We start from the raw sequence: 18,140 nt of genomic DNA on the forward strand, positions 1-18,140 counted from the left end.
TTTGCAATACAATGAGGAAAGGTGGCTGTACTCAGGGTATTGTTGACCCTGCTTGCTCTAAAACAGAGTTTCAAATATATCTCAAATATATCCAAACAAACAGATGAAAAATTAAATGTTTTTTTTTTGGGGGGTAGGGATGGAGAGACAGGAAAGTAGTAAATAAAAACATCCTCTAAGAAAATATGACAATATAGGCAAAAATGTAGAATACCAATTTCAGTCTTATTTTGGGAAGTAGCTGTAATAATGAGATAATAACTGGAATTGAAGTGACTACTAAAATACAACTGAAGAAATATACTTATATATGTCATGGCATTTTGTTTAAAGTATGACAGTCAGGAGGACATAATGAAATCAAGTCAAACTCAATCTAGTTTATAGTGCTTAGTGACTGGTGTAGAAGTTTTTTTTTTTTTTTTTTTTTTGCATAGTAGGTGAATTGCCACTATTAATATTGCAATGAAGCATAGAATATGACATTGACCTGGTAAAATTTTAATGTTGTTTTGTAGCATGGTGGAAACTGTTACAAAATTTCATGGTTCTCCAGGCTTTTTAATCCATTATATTTCTTTCTCATGCAGTTGTCTTTATAATATTATGTTCCACTACAATTTGTTGAAAGAATGATCAGAAACATATCCTGAATACTTTGTAATATGTACCTTAAAAGTGTTCCCACCCAATTTTACTACATTATAACCCATCTGATATTTGTGAATTGTGCACAGAAATTATTTTAAAATATTTAATTATTCTTCATCTGTAAAGTAGGAAACCTAAAAGGTGATTAAATTTTGTTTTGCAGTGATCGGCATGTTGGTAAAATTTATTCCAAATCATCTTCTTTTCCGGATTATGTCAGGAAGTCTTTAAAGAAGCTTGGATTAGATGAATCCAAGGTCAGTAAATAACCATCCATTATTTTCGTTAGAAATAGAATTTCTATGAGGTGATGACTTAGACAACACAGAATTATTTGCTTTCTAGCTTTCTCCCATTTGAGAAAAAAACATCTAAATTATATTAAAGGGAAGTCTTCAATGCCTTTGTTCCCTTCACCTTCCCTCGACCTAACCATCACTATGTATATATTGCTGTCATATACCTCCAAAAGTATTTCCCTTTTAAGTTTCCTCAGGGGAAAAAAGTAAGCCAATTTAATATTCAAATCAAAATATAGTTAATAAGCTAGGTTACAGACCATAAAGCAGTTTTCTCAAGTGAGAGACAATGGTTTTAATTTTTAAACTGTACTTATTTAAAGATTGTATAATTAAAATGAAAAAGCTTCTAATGCTGAATAGTAGAATCTTGGAAAGTGGTAATAACATCGTAGGAGGTCCAAGCTAATAATTGAGCACATACTGTTAAAGACAAAAAACATAAGCTGGTTGACAAGCAGTAATAAATATTTTAACACTGATTTAAAAAACCCTCAACATGAATCAAACAAATTATTAAAATATTAAGTTTAGCTTGAAATTGCCATAGTGATTTGAGTTGATTATAAATGGAAATAAAAATAGATGGTTAAAGTTGTGGAATGAATTTCTTAAAAGAGAAAAATAGAACATATAGTTGAATTATACCAATGGTTAAGGCTATTATTATCACTGTACTGATTTTCCATTTACTTCTTCCCATTTACTTGTTATTTAAAGTAACTGGGCTGTCACAAATCACTTCCCACACCCTCACACTATCCCAGCCTGGAGAGCTAGTACCTGTGGTAGAGTACTTTGCTTTATTGATGGCCGGCCCTGGTTTGATCTCTGGAACCACATATAGCCCTCTGCACCATGAGGAATGATTCCTGAGTACAGAGCCAGTAGTTAAGTCCTGAGCACTGCCAGATATGGCCCCTGAACAAACAAGAAAATTGAGTAAAATTTTCTTCGGCCACAGGGATAGTCCAGAGGTAAGATACATGCCTTGCATGCAGCCAGTCTAGTCTGAATCCCTGACACCACAGATGATCCCCTGAGTGAAGCCAAGAGTGATCTCTGAGGTGCCAGAGTCAGGTGTGACACAGTCAGGTGTGGCCCAGATCCTGCCTCCTCAAAGAAAGGTGGCCTAAAATTGATTGAAAATGTAAAAAAGATTGAATGAGTAATACAAGTAAATATCAAACACATTAAATGGTAAGTTAAGTAGGGCTAGTTTTATTGTGTGTTTTGTATATGTACTATTCATAATAGCATCATTGCTATGACTTCTGTATTTTTTATTTAGTCATCAAAATGAAGATTCTTCTAGGTTAGTATAAATAAGTCATAAGAATGTTATTGGGGCCAGAGAGATAGTAGAGGTAAGATGTATATGGTACCTGCCTTGCACAGAGACGGCCTGGGTTTCATCCCTAGTACTATCTATGACTGCAGAGTATCACCAGAACTGATGCCTGAGCATGGAGCTAGGAGTTGGTCCAAAAGCCAAAATCAAAATAGGAGTTAGCCTAGTTACTTCATTTATGAATATATCAGACTCATCTTCCTTCTAATGAGTCTCAAATAGAACATATATTTATAATATGTCTCAATTTTATGTCACTTTACGATCAGGAACACAAACTTAAACATTATTTTTCACATACGAAGAGCTGAAAATCCTTGGCCAAAAATCAAACAGTGAAAATCCAAAATGAATTTTACTTACCCTTTCAGAGGGCTCTGTATTCACAGTAATACATTTTTTAATTGATAGTAGAGATAAGGATCAGGAGGATTGCCCCACAGCTTGGAAGCCAGCCTCACATGCTGGGGGAAAAGGCAGCTCAGATAGAGAAGGGGCCACCGAGGAAAGGATGCTTGGAGGGCCGGCTTGAGATGGCAGATGTGTGCTGAAGGTAGACTGTAGACCGAACATGATGGCCACTTAATGCCTGTATTGCAAACCACAACACCCAAAGGGAGAGAGAGTAAAAGGGAATGTGCCTACCACAGAGGCAGAGTGGGGGAGAGGGGAGGGGAGGGATACAGAGAACATTGGTGGTAGAGAATGGGCACTGGTGGAGGGATGGGTACTCCTCGATCATTGTATGACTGAAACATAACCACAAAAGTTTATAAATCTGTAACTGTAGCTCACAGTGATTCATTAAAAATAAAACTAAAAAAAATATGTATTTTTTGCTTCTTTTGGGAGCCATACCCAGTGATGATCAAAGGTTACTCCTGACTCTGAGCTCAGGACTTACTCCTGGCGGTGCTCTGGGAACCATATGGGATGCTGGGATGCCGGGGATTGAATCTGGGTGTCTGTATACAAGGCAAGAGCCCTGCCTGCTGTACTATTGCTTCGGCCCCTCTTAGCAATATCTTTAGTAAGGACCATAACAAATGTTCCTTAATATTACATATTAGATTATTAATAAAGCTAGACCATATGTGATAGTTATTAGGGGAAGGAGATCATAGTACTATTTCATACATTTTTCATACACACAAGCACCATTGATAATTTTTTTATTTCCACTTTCAATATCTAGAAAATATGATTCAGAAAAAAGCAAATTCCTTTTCTAAAGTCAAAGAGCTAGCAAATAATAGAGCTGAAACTTGATTCAAATAACATTGAACACTCTAGTATTAATTATCACTGAACTGAAAAGTAAAATTTAAAAATAGGAATAGAGAATTATAGCTATGTATCAGTATACATACAATAATAACCAATTCACTATATTAACTAATAAAAATAAAATTACAAATAATTTTTATACTATTATGTAAGCTCATATGCCAATAAATTTGATGAAAGAGGTTAGAAAAGTTAAAGAAGTAAGAGACTCAAGCTGAAAAAATTAGTGGGGGCACAGGACAATATAGTAAGGGGCTTTTAATGGATTTGGTAGTGAAAGGAAGCAAATATATAAGATTTGCTGGGGGTTTTTTTTGTTTTCATCAGGAATTGGGAGATTTTTTAAAATTTCTTTTAAATTTTTTATTAGTGAATCACCATGAGATACAGTTACAAACTTATGAACTTTCGTGTCTGCATTTCAGCCATACAGTGATCATTTACCCATCCCTCCACCAGTGCCCATTCTCCTCCACCAGTGTTCCCAGTATCTCTCCCACCATCCCCACCCCACTCTCCACCCCGCTCTGTGGCAGGGCATTCCCTTTTGTTCTCTCTCTTTTTGGGTGTTGTAGTTTGCAATAGAAGTGTTGAGTGGCCATCATGTACGGTCTATCGTCTACTTTGGGCACACATCTTTCAACCCGAATGGGTCCTCCCAAAATCTTCTACTTGGTGTTCCCTTCTCTATCTCAGCTGCCTTTTACCCCAGCATGTGAGAACAGTTTCCAAGCTGTGGGGCAGATCTTCTGGTCCTTATCTCTATCACTCCTGTGTGTTAGTCTCCCACTCTGTTACTTTATTTTCCACAGAGAAGTGTGATCTTTCTTGTCTGTCTCTCTCTTTCTGACTCGTTTTACTTAACATGATACTTTCTGTGTTGATCTTCTTATACGCAAATTTCATGACTTCATCTTTTCCATTGTGTAGATGTACCAAAGTTTCTTTAACCAGTCATCTGTTTTGGGGCACCCCATTTTTTTCCAGATTTTGGCTATTGTAAACAGTGCTTCAGTGAACATAGAAATGCAGATGTCATTTCTGCTATACCTTTTTGCCTTTCCAGGATATATTCCCAGGAGTGGTATTACTGGGTCAAATGGGAGCTCAATTTCTAATTTTTTTGAGAATCATCCATATTGTTTTCCAAAAGGGCTGAACCAGTTGACATTCCTACCAGCCGGGAAAGGAATTGGGAGATTTTTATTTATCAAACCAGAGTGTCTGGAAATAGGACGCTATGAAACCAGAATTATGCTTTTGATCTGGTACAACGTCAGAATCTTACCATTTCTTTTCCACATCATGACTATAATTGCTGAAATGAAACTTCTAACCACAAGCACATAAGAATATGTTTGTGTATAGTTTCTATTGCAAATAGCATTTGCACGCGTTATCTAGCTATTGATCTCAGTAGTTGGGAGTAGGGTCTGTGGGACACAAGTGCCTTAACCTCTGTACTATCTCTCTGGACCCTTAAGTTAAAAATTTAAAATACTAAATATACAATAATACTTTCAAAGTCTTTGACTTAATTTGCAATTCCTTATTTAAATAATTTTGCATATTATTGAAAGAATGGAAAGCTTATTGATGGGTTCCTTGAAATCTCTTTTCAAATCTCTTGAAAGTATAAAGAATTAAAAAAAAAAGTATAAAGAATTTTAAATCTCTTGAAAGTATAAAGCTTCATGTTCAAAATTGTTTACACAGTGTCCCTGGAAAATTTTGATAGATCTTTGGATAACTTTTTAGTGACAAGAAATCATACTAATCATGTGGAAGTAAACAGAGAATATTCTCACCATTCCAGTGGAGACATGAGCTGAAAGTACAGGATGTATAAGTGCTTCTACAGAACATGAAAGATGAATCCATGGCATGGTCCGTGGTGAAATACAGCATGGGGCATTTTCTCTTAGATCAAGTTTTCTGAAACTCAGCACTTTTTTTTTTAAGTCCAATAGATTTTTTTAATTTTTAAATTTTATTTTATTTTAAGCACCATGATTTACAGTACTATTAATGGCAGGGTTTCTTAGATAAATCATTCCAGAACCACACCCTCCACCAAATTGTCTGCATTCTTTGTTTTTAAAAAAAGTTCAATAGATTTTTTTTTTTAATCTTATTTTAAGCACCATGATTTACAGCTCTGTTAATGGTATGGTTTCTTGTCACCACACCCTCCGCAGAGTGTCTGCTTCCCAACACCATTGTCCCAGTGTCCCCCCAACCCCCACCTCAGCGTGCTTCGGTGCTTGTTTGCTATAACCTTTGGGCATTCATAGCCCATCTGTGTTTCTTTATATCTTACATATGACAGAGATAACTACGTTTCTTCTTCTGACTAACTTCATTCAACCTGATACTCTCCATATCCAACCTTGCAGCAGTACATTGCTTGGTTTCATCTTTTTCGTAGCTAAACATTTCATTGTATATATGTAACTTATTTTCTTTTTCCAGTCATCTGTTCTTGGACACTTGAGTTGTCTCTAGACTTTGACTGTTGTGAACAAACAATGCTTCAGTGAACATAAAAGTACAAATATCTTTCCTGAATAGCTTTTTTGGGTAGATACCAAAATATGTAATTGCTGGGTCATAATGGGACCTCAATTCATAGTTTTTTGAGGAGTGTCCATATTGTGTTCCAAAACTTCTGGACTAGTGAACATTCTCACCAGCAGTGAATAAGGGTCTTTTTAGCCCCACATTCACACCAACGCTAGTTGGTTATTTTTATTCTTTGTAATGTGTGCCAGTTGATGACTCACTTCATTGCTTTTATTTGCATTTCTGTAATTGTAAGTGATGCAGAGTGCTTTTATTATATCTGTTAGCCATCTGAATATTGCCTTTGAGGACATTTCTGTTTATCTGTTCCCTCCATTTTTTGATAGTCGGTTGTTTTTATCATATAAAGCTTACCAGTGCTTATAAGTCTTGCATATTGACTCTTTATCAGATGAGTGGTAGGTAAATACTCTCTTCCAGTTTGTGGAGGGTCTTTTTATTCGTCATCATTTCTTTTGTGGTGCAAAAGTGTCTTAGTTTGATGTAATCCCATTTGTTTACCTGCTTTCATTAGCTTGGCTAATGGCATCAAATCATTGAAGATGTCTCTAGATTCAGTGTCATGAAGTCTTCTGCCCATTTTTTTTATATATATAATTTATAGATTCGGATCTAATCCAAGATCTTTCATCCATCTTGGTTTAACTTTTATTCATAGTGTTAGGTGTCTGAATTTCTTTCTTTTTTTCTTTCTTTTTTTTAATGCTACGGATGTGTTTTCCCGGCACCATGTGTTTAAGATAGCTTTCCTTGCTCCATTTCTTTCTTTCTTTCTTTCTTTCTTTTTTTTTGCTCCTTTATGAAAGATCACCAGTCCATACACCTCAGAATCTATCTCTGTATTCTCAATTATATTCCTTTGATCTAAGAGTCTGCCTTCTTTCCAGTAACATATTATTTATTTTAATTACTACAGCTTTATTGTATAGTTTGAAGTTGGGGAAAGTAAAGCCTCCCACCTTTTTTCAAGGACCTTTTTACCTTTTCCGTGGGGGGTGGGGGGTGGGGGTGGTTATTACCCCATGTAAATTTAAAGTGTTTTAAATACCAATATATTTTTTAATTTACATTAAAAAATCCGCAGGCATTACCAAAACTTCGTAGGGACAAAATCACCCCCCAATGGAGATCCACTGTCTTTGAACATTTGTATTCCTAGGGGTTGCTTGAGCAGTCATTTTGATGAGGAAAGAGCCCTTGCTCATATTTCAAACAGGCCAGCTCCAAGCAGGCTGTCAGTAAGAGAGCAGGACCTGCAGAAGGGCATTCTGAGTCTGGGAGACATCGCTTAAGCATGCAGTGCCTTCGGGATGTCCTTGAGATGATCATGGTCTCGCTTTGTAACTTTGGTAACCTAGAAACATATCCCATTTGCGCTAATGTCCTTGAGGTGGACAAAACCCTGCTTTGCACAATAACATGATTTGGAAGTTCTGTTTCTGTACTCTCCTGCCAGCTGCCTGCACATACCCCAACCCCATCAGATACTCTGTTCTGAACCCAGTTCTTTCCGTTCACGAGCTCTGCTGAGTATGCTCGCATAATATACCAGTGTTGTCCCACCTTTCGAGGTCTGTTGCTTGGTTTTTAGCTGGCTTTTGAGGAGAATTTCCACAGTCTAATTCCCGTCATATAACTCGGGAGTTTGTTGTTTGTTGTTTTTATGCCATTTTACACATTGCACCAAGAAGCATGAAATGGGAAAGTGGAGAAGTTGTGATTGTTTTTCTTAGTTCTGAAGACACTTTATGTGTAAAGCCGTATCTGCAGGGTTGTATAAGCCCTTCACATGTGGGGATTACACATTAACAGATGTTCACGGGCTCTCCGGGTGACTCTCTCTCGCCACCCGCGTTCGGTGCTCTCAAGCCTCTTCTCCACCTGGGACGGCTGTTGCCTTGGACGGACAAAGGAAGAGGGAGGGCCAAGTTTGTTCCTGATTACTTGCCATTTATTCAATCCCTCGTCTGTCCCACCTCTCTCCAACCTTCCCCCCTCTCTCTAACCCTCTCTCCAACCCTCTCTCTCTAACCCTCTCTCCAACTCTCCCTCTCTCTTATTCTCTCTCTCTTACTCTCTCTAACCTCACAATTCTTTCTTCCCACTTATCCGTCTTATCTCTGTCTCTGTGTCTCTCTGCTGTCTCCGTAACTGCCTCTCCTTCATTTCCCCCCTCCTTCAATCAACCCATTCCTTTCTGCCCGAAGTCACTTGTTTTTATCCTCTCACCACACCTCCCCACGGGAAGCGTGTTCAAAAATGTTTTTCAGTCTTCCCGACCACCTGCAGTTCACAAGGGCAAAACAGCCCTTAAGGTGTGTTTCTCCTCTCCTTCGACCAGCAACTTAATTATCATCTTTAATTCTCCTTCCTAATATTTACCATTCTGTATGAAAACAGTAATAGATACTTTTAGGCTTATAGGGTGACTCTCCTAGGGACATCTTACCACCAACTCAGACTACAGTGCTCAAGCCAGATCAATCATTCCTAACCCCAGCAGGGTCCAAATCTAGTTATTGCTTTTGGATCATGACAGAATTTGTCCATGACCAAGCTCTTAACTTATAGCTAAGCATTAGGGCACTTTGGCCAGGCCCATTTCGATTCTAGGGTGGCTCATAGCTGAACGCTTGCTCCAGATCCATTCAGTCCCTCATCGGGACCCTGCTTTTGGGGATCTAGGAAATAAGGGCAACTGAAGCTTAAGTCAAGAGAGCAGATTTCCAGGAGGTAATATTATCTGGAGTCAATTAACTCCCAAGCCACAGGCTTGTCTTTTTAACTGTTTTCCTGTATCCATACAAAAAGCAGTTGCTTTGAAATACCTAACCATGCAAAGGACAGTAAGGAGAAGAGAAAAACAATATTTACAAGTCAGAGTCTGATCAGGAGACAAAGGCAATTGACAGGTTGGGGGGCAATCAACAAACACAGGCTCCCAGCGGCCAGGGAGGAAGGGCAAACCAACATTATCCTACAATTTTAGTTCAAAATTATACCCTCGCTAATCTTTTATTTTGCCTAGCTCTAACCTTTTAAGGTTGATACTGTTTTATCCCTGCATATAATACAGGTTTGTTTAAGAAACTTTTTAGATTCCACAGTAAAGCCTAACCCTAAAACAATTGAAAATAGCATATTGTGGCAGAATTATTATCTGCTTTCTCCTAGCAAGTATGAAGTTTATAATATATTTCTTAAAATGAAAGGTTAAAGTACTATGATTTTTTTAATGCACATACTATCCACATGATTCTAGCTGTTCATGCATTATCTATGTTACGTTACATCATTAAAGAACTCTACTACCCTGTTTACAGCCACTATACCTACTGGTGTCCCTCCCTGTAGAGATACATTTGAATACTACAATTAAATATCTTTATTTTATAAAGAAGAAATGTGGCCATATGCCTGCAAGAAATAAAACTCACTCAGGATTTGGGAGAAGGGTATTCTAGGAAAACATATATAAAGATTGAGATTTCCCAGTTTCATAAGAACTCTTAAAATAGAAGTACAATGTACTCTCCTTATAACATTTTGTTAATGGTATCAGGGTTCAAAACAACCAGAGTGAATTGTTACTTTCTGAGCAAAACATATTGTTTTTCTCTTTAATCCTTTTCCAATATAGTGTTTTGGCTCTTCAGTTACAAACTGCTTCACTGTTTATCCTAAATCATAACATTTTAAATATGTACAGGAGATAAAAGCATGTTTCCATTAAGCAATAGAATAAACTCATATAATATAAGTCTAAGCCTAGCCACTAATTTCAGGGTCACATTATTTTAGATTATTAAAATTGAAATGTAAAAACTCTGAAAATAATGATGATGAAATACATAATTGTTACTTATCAATATTTAGATTCCATATGAACTGAGTTTTTTTCTCTGTATATTATGCTCTTCAAGTAGTACCAATTTAATTTGTATTTCCATTTCTAAGGAGGTAAATATTAAAAATATGGGGAGAATTTATGTTATATATTCCTTTATTTTAAAGGAAATGTATGGTTATCATACTTAAACCTTAAGTTTAAGCTTCAGCTTAAGAAGATTAGTTTTATACCTGATTACTCACAGATGTGTGCAATTATAACTGCTATGATGACAATGTTTCCATCACTTGAGCTCCATATCTTTTCATAGTCACCCTCTGTTCATTTCTTTGTGTCCTGTGCAACCATCAATCGTATTTTTACATAGATCAACCAGTTTTGAACTTTTCACCTAAATGGAATTAAATATGTATTTTAACACTGCAGAGCGTGACAAGCTACCCGTGGCATATTCGATGTCAAAAACAGTAACAAGTCTCACAATGGAGATGTTACTGGTGCCCGCTCGAGCAAATAGATGAACAATGGGACGACAGTGCTACAGTGCTACTACATTTCTAGAAGAAAAATATTTACGGAGTCACCTTTGCACTACACTTCAGAAGATTCACAATTTACTTTGATCTTTTGAATAATCCTATAAATAATTTCCTCTGTTGACACAAAACGTTCAGGATCACTTCTGCCTCAAAACCATCATGTCCCCTGTTCTTTAGGCAAGACCAGCTAAAGAACTTACCTCCATTTCTAGTTCTTTTATCCCAGTCTAACTAATCAAGTCTGCATCCTCAGCTTAACCATACAATGACAACTAAATCCATTGCTAATCCATCTTCTAATCATCTAGCTTTGTGGGGAGATCCACTAACCAGTTGTGTAAGTTACACCTTTGCTAGTTTAGGTTCCTATACAAATAGGAGTACAGTTGTAGGGCTGGAGAGACAGTGCAGTGAGTGGGTAAGGCACTTGCTTTGCACTTAGCAGAACCAGGTTGCATCTCTAGCATCACATGTAGTCCCCTGAGCACAGAGCCAGGAGAGACCCCTAAGATGTACCCCGTGCCCCACAATCACCTCACCCCGCCCCCAAGAAAGTACAAATATAATAGAAAAATAGAGACAATTCTTATTTTCCATGGAAAAAATTTCCAAATCATTTGTTCTTGAGAAGACAGGGCGCAGCTTCTCATTTGTTATGTGTGGGTGTTGCTTAGTTACTTTCTTTCAGAGTGTACAGTATGGACAGAGGCAGGGAGGAAATTTACTGTGAGGAATCCTGAGGAGTACTCTGTCATATAACTTTCAGCCAGAAAATCATAGTCAATGAGACTATCATGTTAATAACTTCTCCCTTTATAAGATATGAGGAACATGTCATTCCTCTCCAAAAGTCATAGATCCAGTCTAAATCTGAGGGAAATATGTTAAAAAAAAAAAACTCTGTAAAGAAATTCTTGTATCACTTGTCGTCTCATTGATCTTCGATTTGCTCGAGCGGGCGTGTAAGGAAATACTCTACAAAATATCTAACTGATCTCCACAAAAGTCTAGTCATCAAAAATAAGGCAAGTCTGAGAAGCTCACAACCAACACTACTCACTAAAAAAAGACTTACCCTGGATCACATCTTGGAACTGGAAGAAGATATTTGGGTTAAAACTTAGGAAGTTAGAGTAAAATATGAACATTAGCTAATAATAGTATATTATTATTAGTTCACTAATTTTGATAAGTAACAATATTATTAAATATTAATATAGGGAAAACTACATATCAGATGTGAACACTCTTTGTACTTACTATATTTGCTACTAAATACAATGTTAATTGTATGATTTTGATACACAGCCATTATTAATATTTTTGAGTGCAGTTAAGGGGTCTAGGGTTGGTTATTTTTGTTTGTTTTCGGCTTTGAGGCTCTATCCAGTGATATTCAGGGGCTACTCCCAGCATGGTGCTCAGAAGTTACTCCTGGTGGTCTTCAGGGTACCATGTAGTACTGTGGATTAAGTCTGGGCTGCAAAATATGCTCCTCTGCCCATTGAGTTATCTCTACAGCCCACTGGCCCCTACTGTGTTGAGGTACATTTCTTCTGTGCCCATTTTGTTAAGTGTTTTTATTATCAAATGATGTTGAATCTTATACCATCTTCAAACTTTCACAAAAATCTGAAATATGAACTTACTTTTTAAAAAAAAATCTAAGTCTATAGACCTTTATGTCTGTTACTGGACCCCTCCCCCCAAAAAAAAAATTTTTATATCATCTCTACATGGGCTCTTCTTCAAGGGGAAAGATTATTATTTAAAAAAAAAAGATTTATTGAATCACCATGAGATAGTTACAAGCTTTCATGTTTGGGTTACAATCTCACAATGATCAAACACCCATCCCTCCACCAGTGCATATTCCCCATCACCAATATCCCGGGTATACCCCACCTTTCCTACCCTCCCCCTGCCTCTATGTCAGACAATATTCCCCATACTCTCTCTCTACTTTGGGGCATTATGGCTTGCAACACAGACACCAAGAGGTCAAGGGGAAAGATTCTTTCTGAAAGGCTACACTATAAACTAGATAAGACAAAATGTCACACTTGTTTTTAAGTGCAATAATAAAAGAGTAACTGAAAAAATAATAAATTTAGACATTTTCTTATAAATCTGAGAACAGATCCTTTAAGATTTTTTTATTTTTTATTTCATCTTTAATTTGTTTTCGCCACATAATATTTGACAACAGTTTCTTCTGGTGATATTCACACTTTGGTGGAGGTCACTTATAGAAAGAATTTCCACTCTAATACATTTCACTTTTATGGCTATGTCTCACTACAATAGAAAAAAGGTCTCAATATAACATTTAACACAAATGCAGTTGACTCTGTCAGCATCGAAGTCAACAGGTGGGACAAGAAATGTGAGCAATCTAGAAAGGGTACCACTATGGGTGTCCTGTGTTTTCAAAAAGTAAACAGAAAGCTATGCTTGTTAAGCTTATATTAAAGGAAACTGCTTTAAGTATAAATTTATGTTCCTGTTGTGTTTTTTCCCTGCCTTTGAAGTTTTCTCCAGGATATAAAGTTTTAGGTAATATCATTTTAAATCTTAAGTTTATTAAAAGCAGTGTGCTCTTTTTAATGTTCCTCAGCTTGGAGAAAAGTGAAAAAAATTATTACTTCACTGCTTTTTGAAATTAAACAGTATTGATTCTGTCACTATGTTTTAATTGAATTATATTGGTCAGCTTCATAAGTATTCTTAGAGTTATTAAGACACCTAAGCTAGTTTTAAATAGTGGTCATTTTACTTTACAATTTATTGTATCAGGAAAAAAATTGTTAATAGCTATTATTAAATGTATTGGTGTTGTCTTATCTTTTAGTTGCCAGAGAAAATCATAATGAACTACTATGAGAAATATAAACCTCGGATGAATGAACTAGAAGCTTTTAATATGGTAAATTTCATAATTAAAGATACTGAATTGGATTTGTTTCTAGATTTGACTTGGATCCTATTGAAATTTTTAGTGGGGCCAACTGATATGTGTTAGAAAAACCATTTTGAATCATTTTCTACTTCAGAACTATATTAAAAGTAGAACTATATTAATGTCAGTAGTATAATAAAGAAAACACATGGTAAGTTTTTAAAAGTAACACTCATTTATAATACACTTTAAGAGTAATACTTTAAGTATTACTCTTTTAAGTATTTTAATATAAGTATATAAATGTACAGAATGACAGTTTAGATTTCTTTGAACACACATTTTCTCAGCACATTTATTTCACATGCATTCTTTTTAATGAACCTTATTCTTGCACTCCTTTGAAAATTTTCTAGTATATATGTATAGTTGCTTTTAGGTTCTGCTTAGATGCTCAAAGCTATTCAAGGAACATTCTTTTCCAATTATTATTCTTAAAAAAAACTTTTGATCTCTGAGTATTCCTATTCTGAAGATGTACAATCACTCTTGAGATTTGGCCTAGTATAGATGTCTGTAGATAAATTTTCTTAAGCATAACTGTTGGGCTTTCTTTTTAAAAAAAATAAAGCATAACTGTTGGGCTTTCTTTTTAAAAAAAATAAAGCATAACTGTTGGGCTTTCTTTTTAAAAAAAATAAGCTTATCTTTTTCTTTTGTACTATCATTTTCAAATTCTTATTGTTTCTTTTAGTTGAAGGTTGTTCTGGCTCCTTGTATAGAAACATTGATTCTTCTAGATCGACTTTGCTACTTGAAAGAGCAGGTAAATTATGTCATTTTCAAACACATAGCAAATATCTTTATTATATCACATAATTTAGATTCACATATATCTAGCCTAAGTTTCTTTCACATAAAACTAGTATAATCATTTTTTGTTATGTTTTCAAAGTTTAAATAATCATTCTGTCTCTTTAAGCGCAAACATATGTGCAGCAGATGTTTTCAGCAAAGTTGTGATAATAAAGTTTAAGTTCTCTAATTGTGTGGTAATTATTATACAGTAGTCAAAAAACAAACCTTCACATATTATATATGGTGTAGCTAAAATTAATACCAAATACATAGGATATCATATATACCTTTTTTTTTTCTGCTTTTTGTGTCACTCCCCGCGATGCACAGGGGACTCTGAACTCAGGAATTACCCCCGGCGGTGCTGAGGGGACCATACGGGATGCTGGGAATCGAACCCAGGTCTGCCTCCTGCAAGGCAAATGCCCTAATCACTGTGCTATCGCTCCAGCCCCTACTTTTCATATTTTAAGAATTTACAGTTTATTTGATTTTGGATGTTTGGGACATATGCACTTTAGAACAAAAACTTCTGACCACTGAAAATATTCAGTTCCCGGTCTGTTTTCTCTACCTGGAATTTAAAAAGTTGCATTTCTGTTATTTTAAGGAAAATGTGTTTTGTGTATTCTGTTCTGTGATCAGAATAATATGTTGTTTACATTAATACCAATTTCTAATTATATTAATTCATGGTACAGCCTTATTTTTAATATTTATAGACATTTATTTTAACAGTTTTATCATATAGAGAGCTTTATTTCTTCTCAGTCGTCCAACTGGAACAAATGGATTTAGTCAATGTTTGCTTATTACCTTGAATTGCATTTATTTCTGGAGAAATGTAGTCCTAGAATCTTTAGATAATGATGTGCTTTTCTAAATTACCAGTAACCCAAAATCACCAGAAAGCTTTGATTCCCAAATTGATAAGTGCCAAAATTAGGCATATTTTGCTCATCATTTCTCGTTTCAGAGCAATTTTCATTGACCTAAACAGCATATGTAGGCATAGTAGCATGTAAAAAAATTATAGGTTGTTAATAAAGTGATAGAAATCATATATTTTTAAATATTTAAGTAAAATGTTATTATCATAAAGTAATCAGTACTTGTTAGACATTTTAAATGAACAATAATAAAACATAAAAGTAACAATAATTATACCTCTCAACATTAATTATTACATTTTTGGTATGTATTCTAGTTTTCTATCGCTGTCATATGTATGTGTAGAGGCAGTATTTATACTTTAATTGGAGTTGAAATCAAATTACAAGTAAATTTTTTAAATTCATTGTATTACTTTATATTTTTTATTTCATTATTATACCATAGAAGCTCAATAAAATTTTATCATAGAATTATTTTGGAACATCCCATTTGTTATTAACGCTTTTGTTTTTAATAATCACAGCTAAGATTGTTAAAGAGGGGCTGGAGAAATAGTCTAATGGAGAAATGTATAGAAATAGTGTAAGGCACTTGTCTTTGATAGAGCTAAACCAGTTCAGCCCCTGGCATCTCATATTGTCTCCCAGATCCCTTCAGGTGTGATCCCTGAGCACAGAGCCAGGAGCAAACTTTAAGTACTGCAACCTGTGCTCCCCCCACCACACACACCAAAACAGGAAAAAAATAAAACAAAACTTAAAAGCAGTCACATCAAAGGATGACCTTGTAGTTCAATAGTGTTTTTTATTACAATGTGTAGTCTAATCATCTCTAATTTTTTATGTCTAACAAATGGCTGTACATTTAAACTACATGTCAATTTGCAGGAAGATATTGCATGGTCTGCACTTGTGAAGTTGTTTGATCCTGTGAAATCTCCCAGATGTTATGCAGTTGTGGCTCTGAAGAAGCAGCATTGATTTCGCTTGATGCAAGATTTTAGATGATTCTGTTCGGAGAAAATATTGCTATTACTGCTTTTCTCAACATTTATGTCATTCTATGTAGATACTGAAATTTTTTGCTATATATTTTAAATAAAATAGAATTTAAAATATCATGATCCATTTTTAATTATCAATTAAATACATAAAATAAGAACATAAATACATAAATAAAATAAGAACCTGTTGTAATATATAAAGAATTGACCTGTGTTCCTGAGTTAGTATAACAATATACTGAGTTAGTATAGCGATAGGACATTGTAATCTTGTATCCTGTTCAGTATTTGACATCCCCGATACATATTACATATCACAGTTTTGTTGTTATTAATTTTAAAACAGATAAAAGGTGTAGATATAGAAAGATATTTGGTACTGAGGATTATTTTCTTTTTCCTTTACATTTCTCAGGATTTTTAATAATATTATGAGGGAAGAATCCAAACGTAAAGAAATACTCAGAAACCACACCTGCCTAGAGTAACTTTTAATATAAGGCATATTTTATATTGCATTTTAGTCGGTGTAAGGAAATATACCATATGCCTTTCGGTAAAATTCCCTTATTAGTGAGATATTTAAGGATTCTTGAGGCTGTTTATCTTACCAAAGTGAAGGGTTGACATTTAATGGAATTATTTGTGCTCTGGAAAACACTAATTTCAGTAAAGTAAGTGAGATAAAGCTAGCTCTCTGCACAATGTGATTCAGGGACCTTTCTTGGAAGAAAACTTGAAGTGTCTAATTTCCCAAAGAACTGAGCAGCTGGGATGAAGTTTACTTGATTCTCAACTAGGACTGCATAAAATTTTCCCAAGTGAGATATGTAATTTCTTAAACTTTGGAAATTAACCACAGGTAAGTGTAAATTTTTTGCCTTGGATTGTGATATGGATATTAAGGATGTAGCCTCAAGCTGAATAGTGATGTATTACTGGGAAAAGTTGCCATTCAAAAAAAAAAAACGTTTTTATTATGGAAAATTTAAAATCAATGAGGAGTATAATATACCACTATGTATCAATTACAGAATTGAACAGTTACTACATTTTACCCAATACTTCATCATTACATACATCATTGTAGCCACACACAAACATACACAACACCCATATCCACCCTTGATGGGGAATTTTAAAGCAAATCTTCAGTAATTTACTACTTCTCATAAATACTCTGGTATAAATTTCTAACTGTTTATGGTTTTTCCATAATTCTAGTTATAACTGTCCATTCATATTTTCATCATTGGTTCAAAAATTCTTTTATATCAGTTTGTTCAGGATAAAAGACAGGGTTCACTCATTTGCATTTGGTTGATATATGTCTTCACTATTTTTTCTTTATTGCATTCTCATCTTGTTTGGCTATGTGAGTAGCTGTCTCCAAAGGAACAGAAAATATTTCAAGCCTACTTTTTTTCCTTCCATAATTTTACTTTCTCTGAAAAAAACTTTTTTCAAGTTTATTTTTTTTAAACTGATTTAGAGAAAGAAATATGAGGATGGAAGCAGAAGTTGGAGCCATGCTCTTGCTTTCTTTGAGACACAAAGGTACTAAAAGGAAGGAAATGTACGGGAGGATATATGAAAAATGAAGACCACCCCCGTAAGTTGGCAGTCTATGGATATAAAAGATATTTTGAACCACAGAGCCAGAGAAATCTCTCCGCATAAAGCAGTGAAGGGGCTCTCGCCTCAGGAGACTGCCGCCTCAAGAATTCCTTCCATAGGAAATGAGGCCCTGTAAACTAAGGGTCTCGGCTGCTCAGAGGAACTCAGTTGCAGTGTTTCCATGGGGCAAGGAAACAACTGACCCAGAAGCTGTGATACTGAACTAGGCAGTTTCCCATTGTGAAGCCCTCAGAACTGCACATGGTAAAGTGCATATAAAAAATGAAGTACCTCAGAGACCTGAACTGC

At 35.3% G+C, this 18,140-nt stretch overlaps 1 protein-coding gene across 2 annotated transcripts in view; it reads left to right on the forward strand.

Moving 5' to 3' along the window:
* METTL25 (methyltransferase like 25) overlaps nt 1-16,319 on the forward strand; it is a 103,606-nt gene extending 87,287 nt beyond the window's left edge. For both annotated transcript variants that reach the window (XM_004602822.2, XM_055118559.1), the window contains 4 exons: nt 815-908; nt 13,412-13,486; nt 14,214-14,285; nt 16,099-16,319. In XM_004602822.2, coding sequence (XP_004602879.2) covers nt 815-908; nt 13,412-13,486; nt 14,214-14,285; nt 16,099-16,191 — 334 coding nt within the window. In that variant the 3' untranslated portion in view covers nt 16,192-16,319. The remainder of the gene's footprint in view (nt 1-814; nt 909-13,411; nt 13,487-14,213; nt 14,286-16,098) is intronic.
* The last annotated feature ends 1,821 nt before the right edge of the window (nt 16,320-18,140 follow it).

Source organism: Sorex araneus, chromosome 10, assembly GCF_027595985.1.
Source record: "Sorex araneus isolate mSorAra2 chromosome 10, mSorAra2.pri, whole genome shotgun sequence".
NCBI lineage: Eukaryota > Metazoa > Chordata > Mammalia > Eulipotyphla > Soricidae > Sorex > Sorex araneus.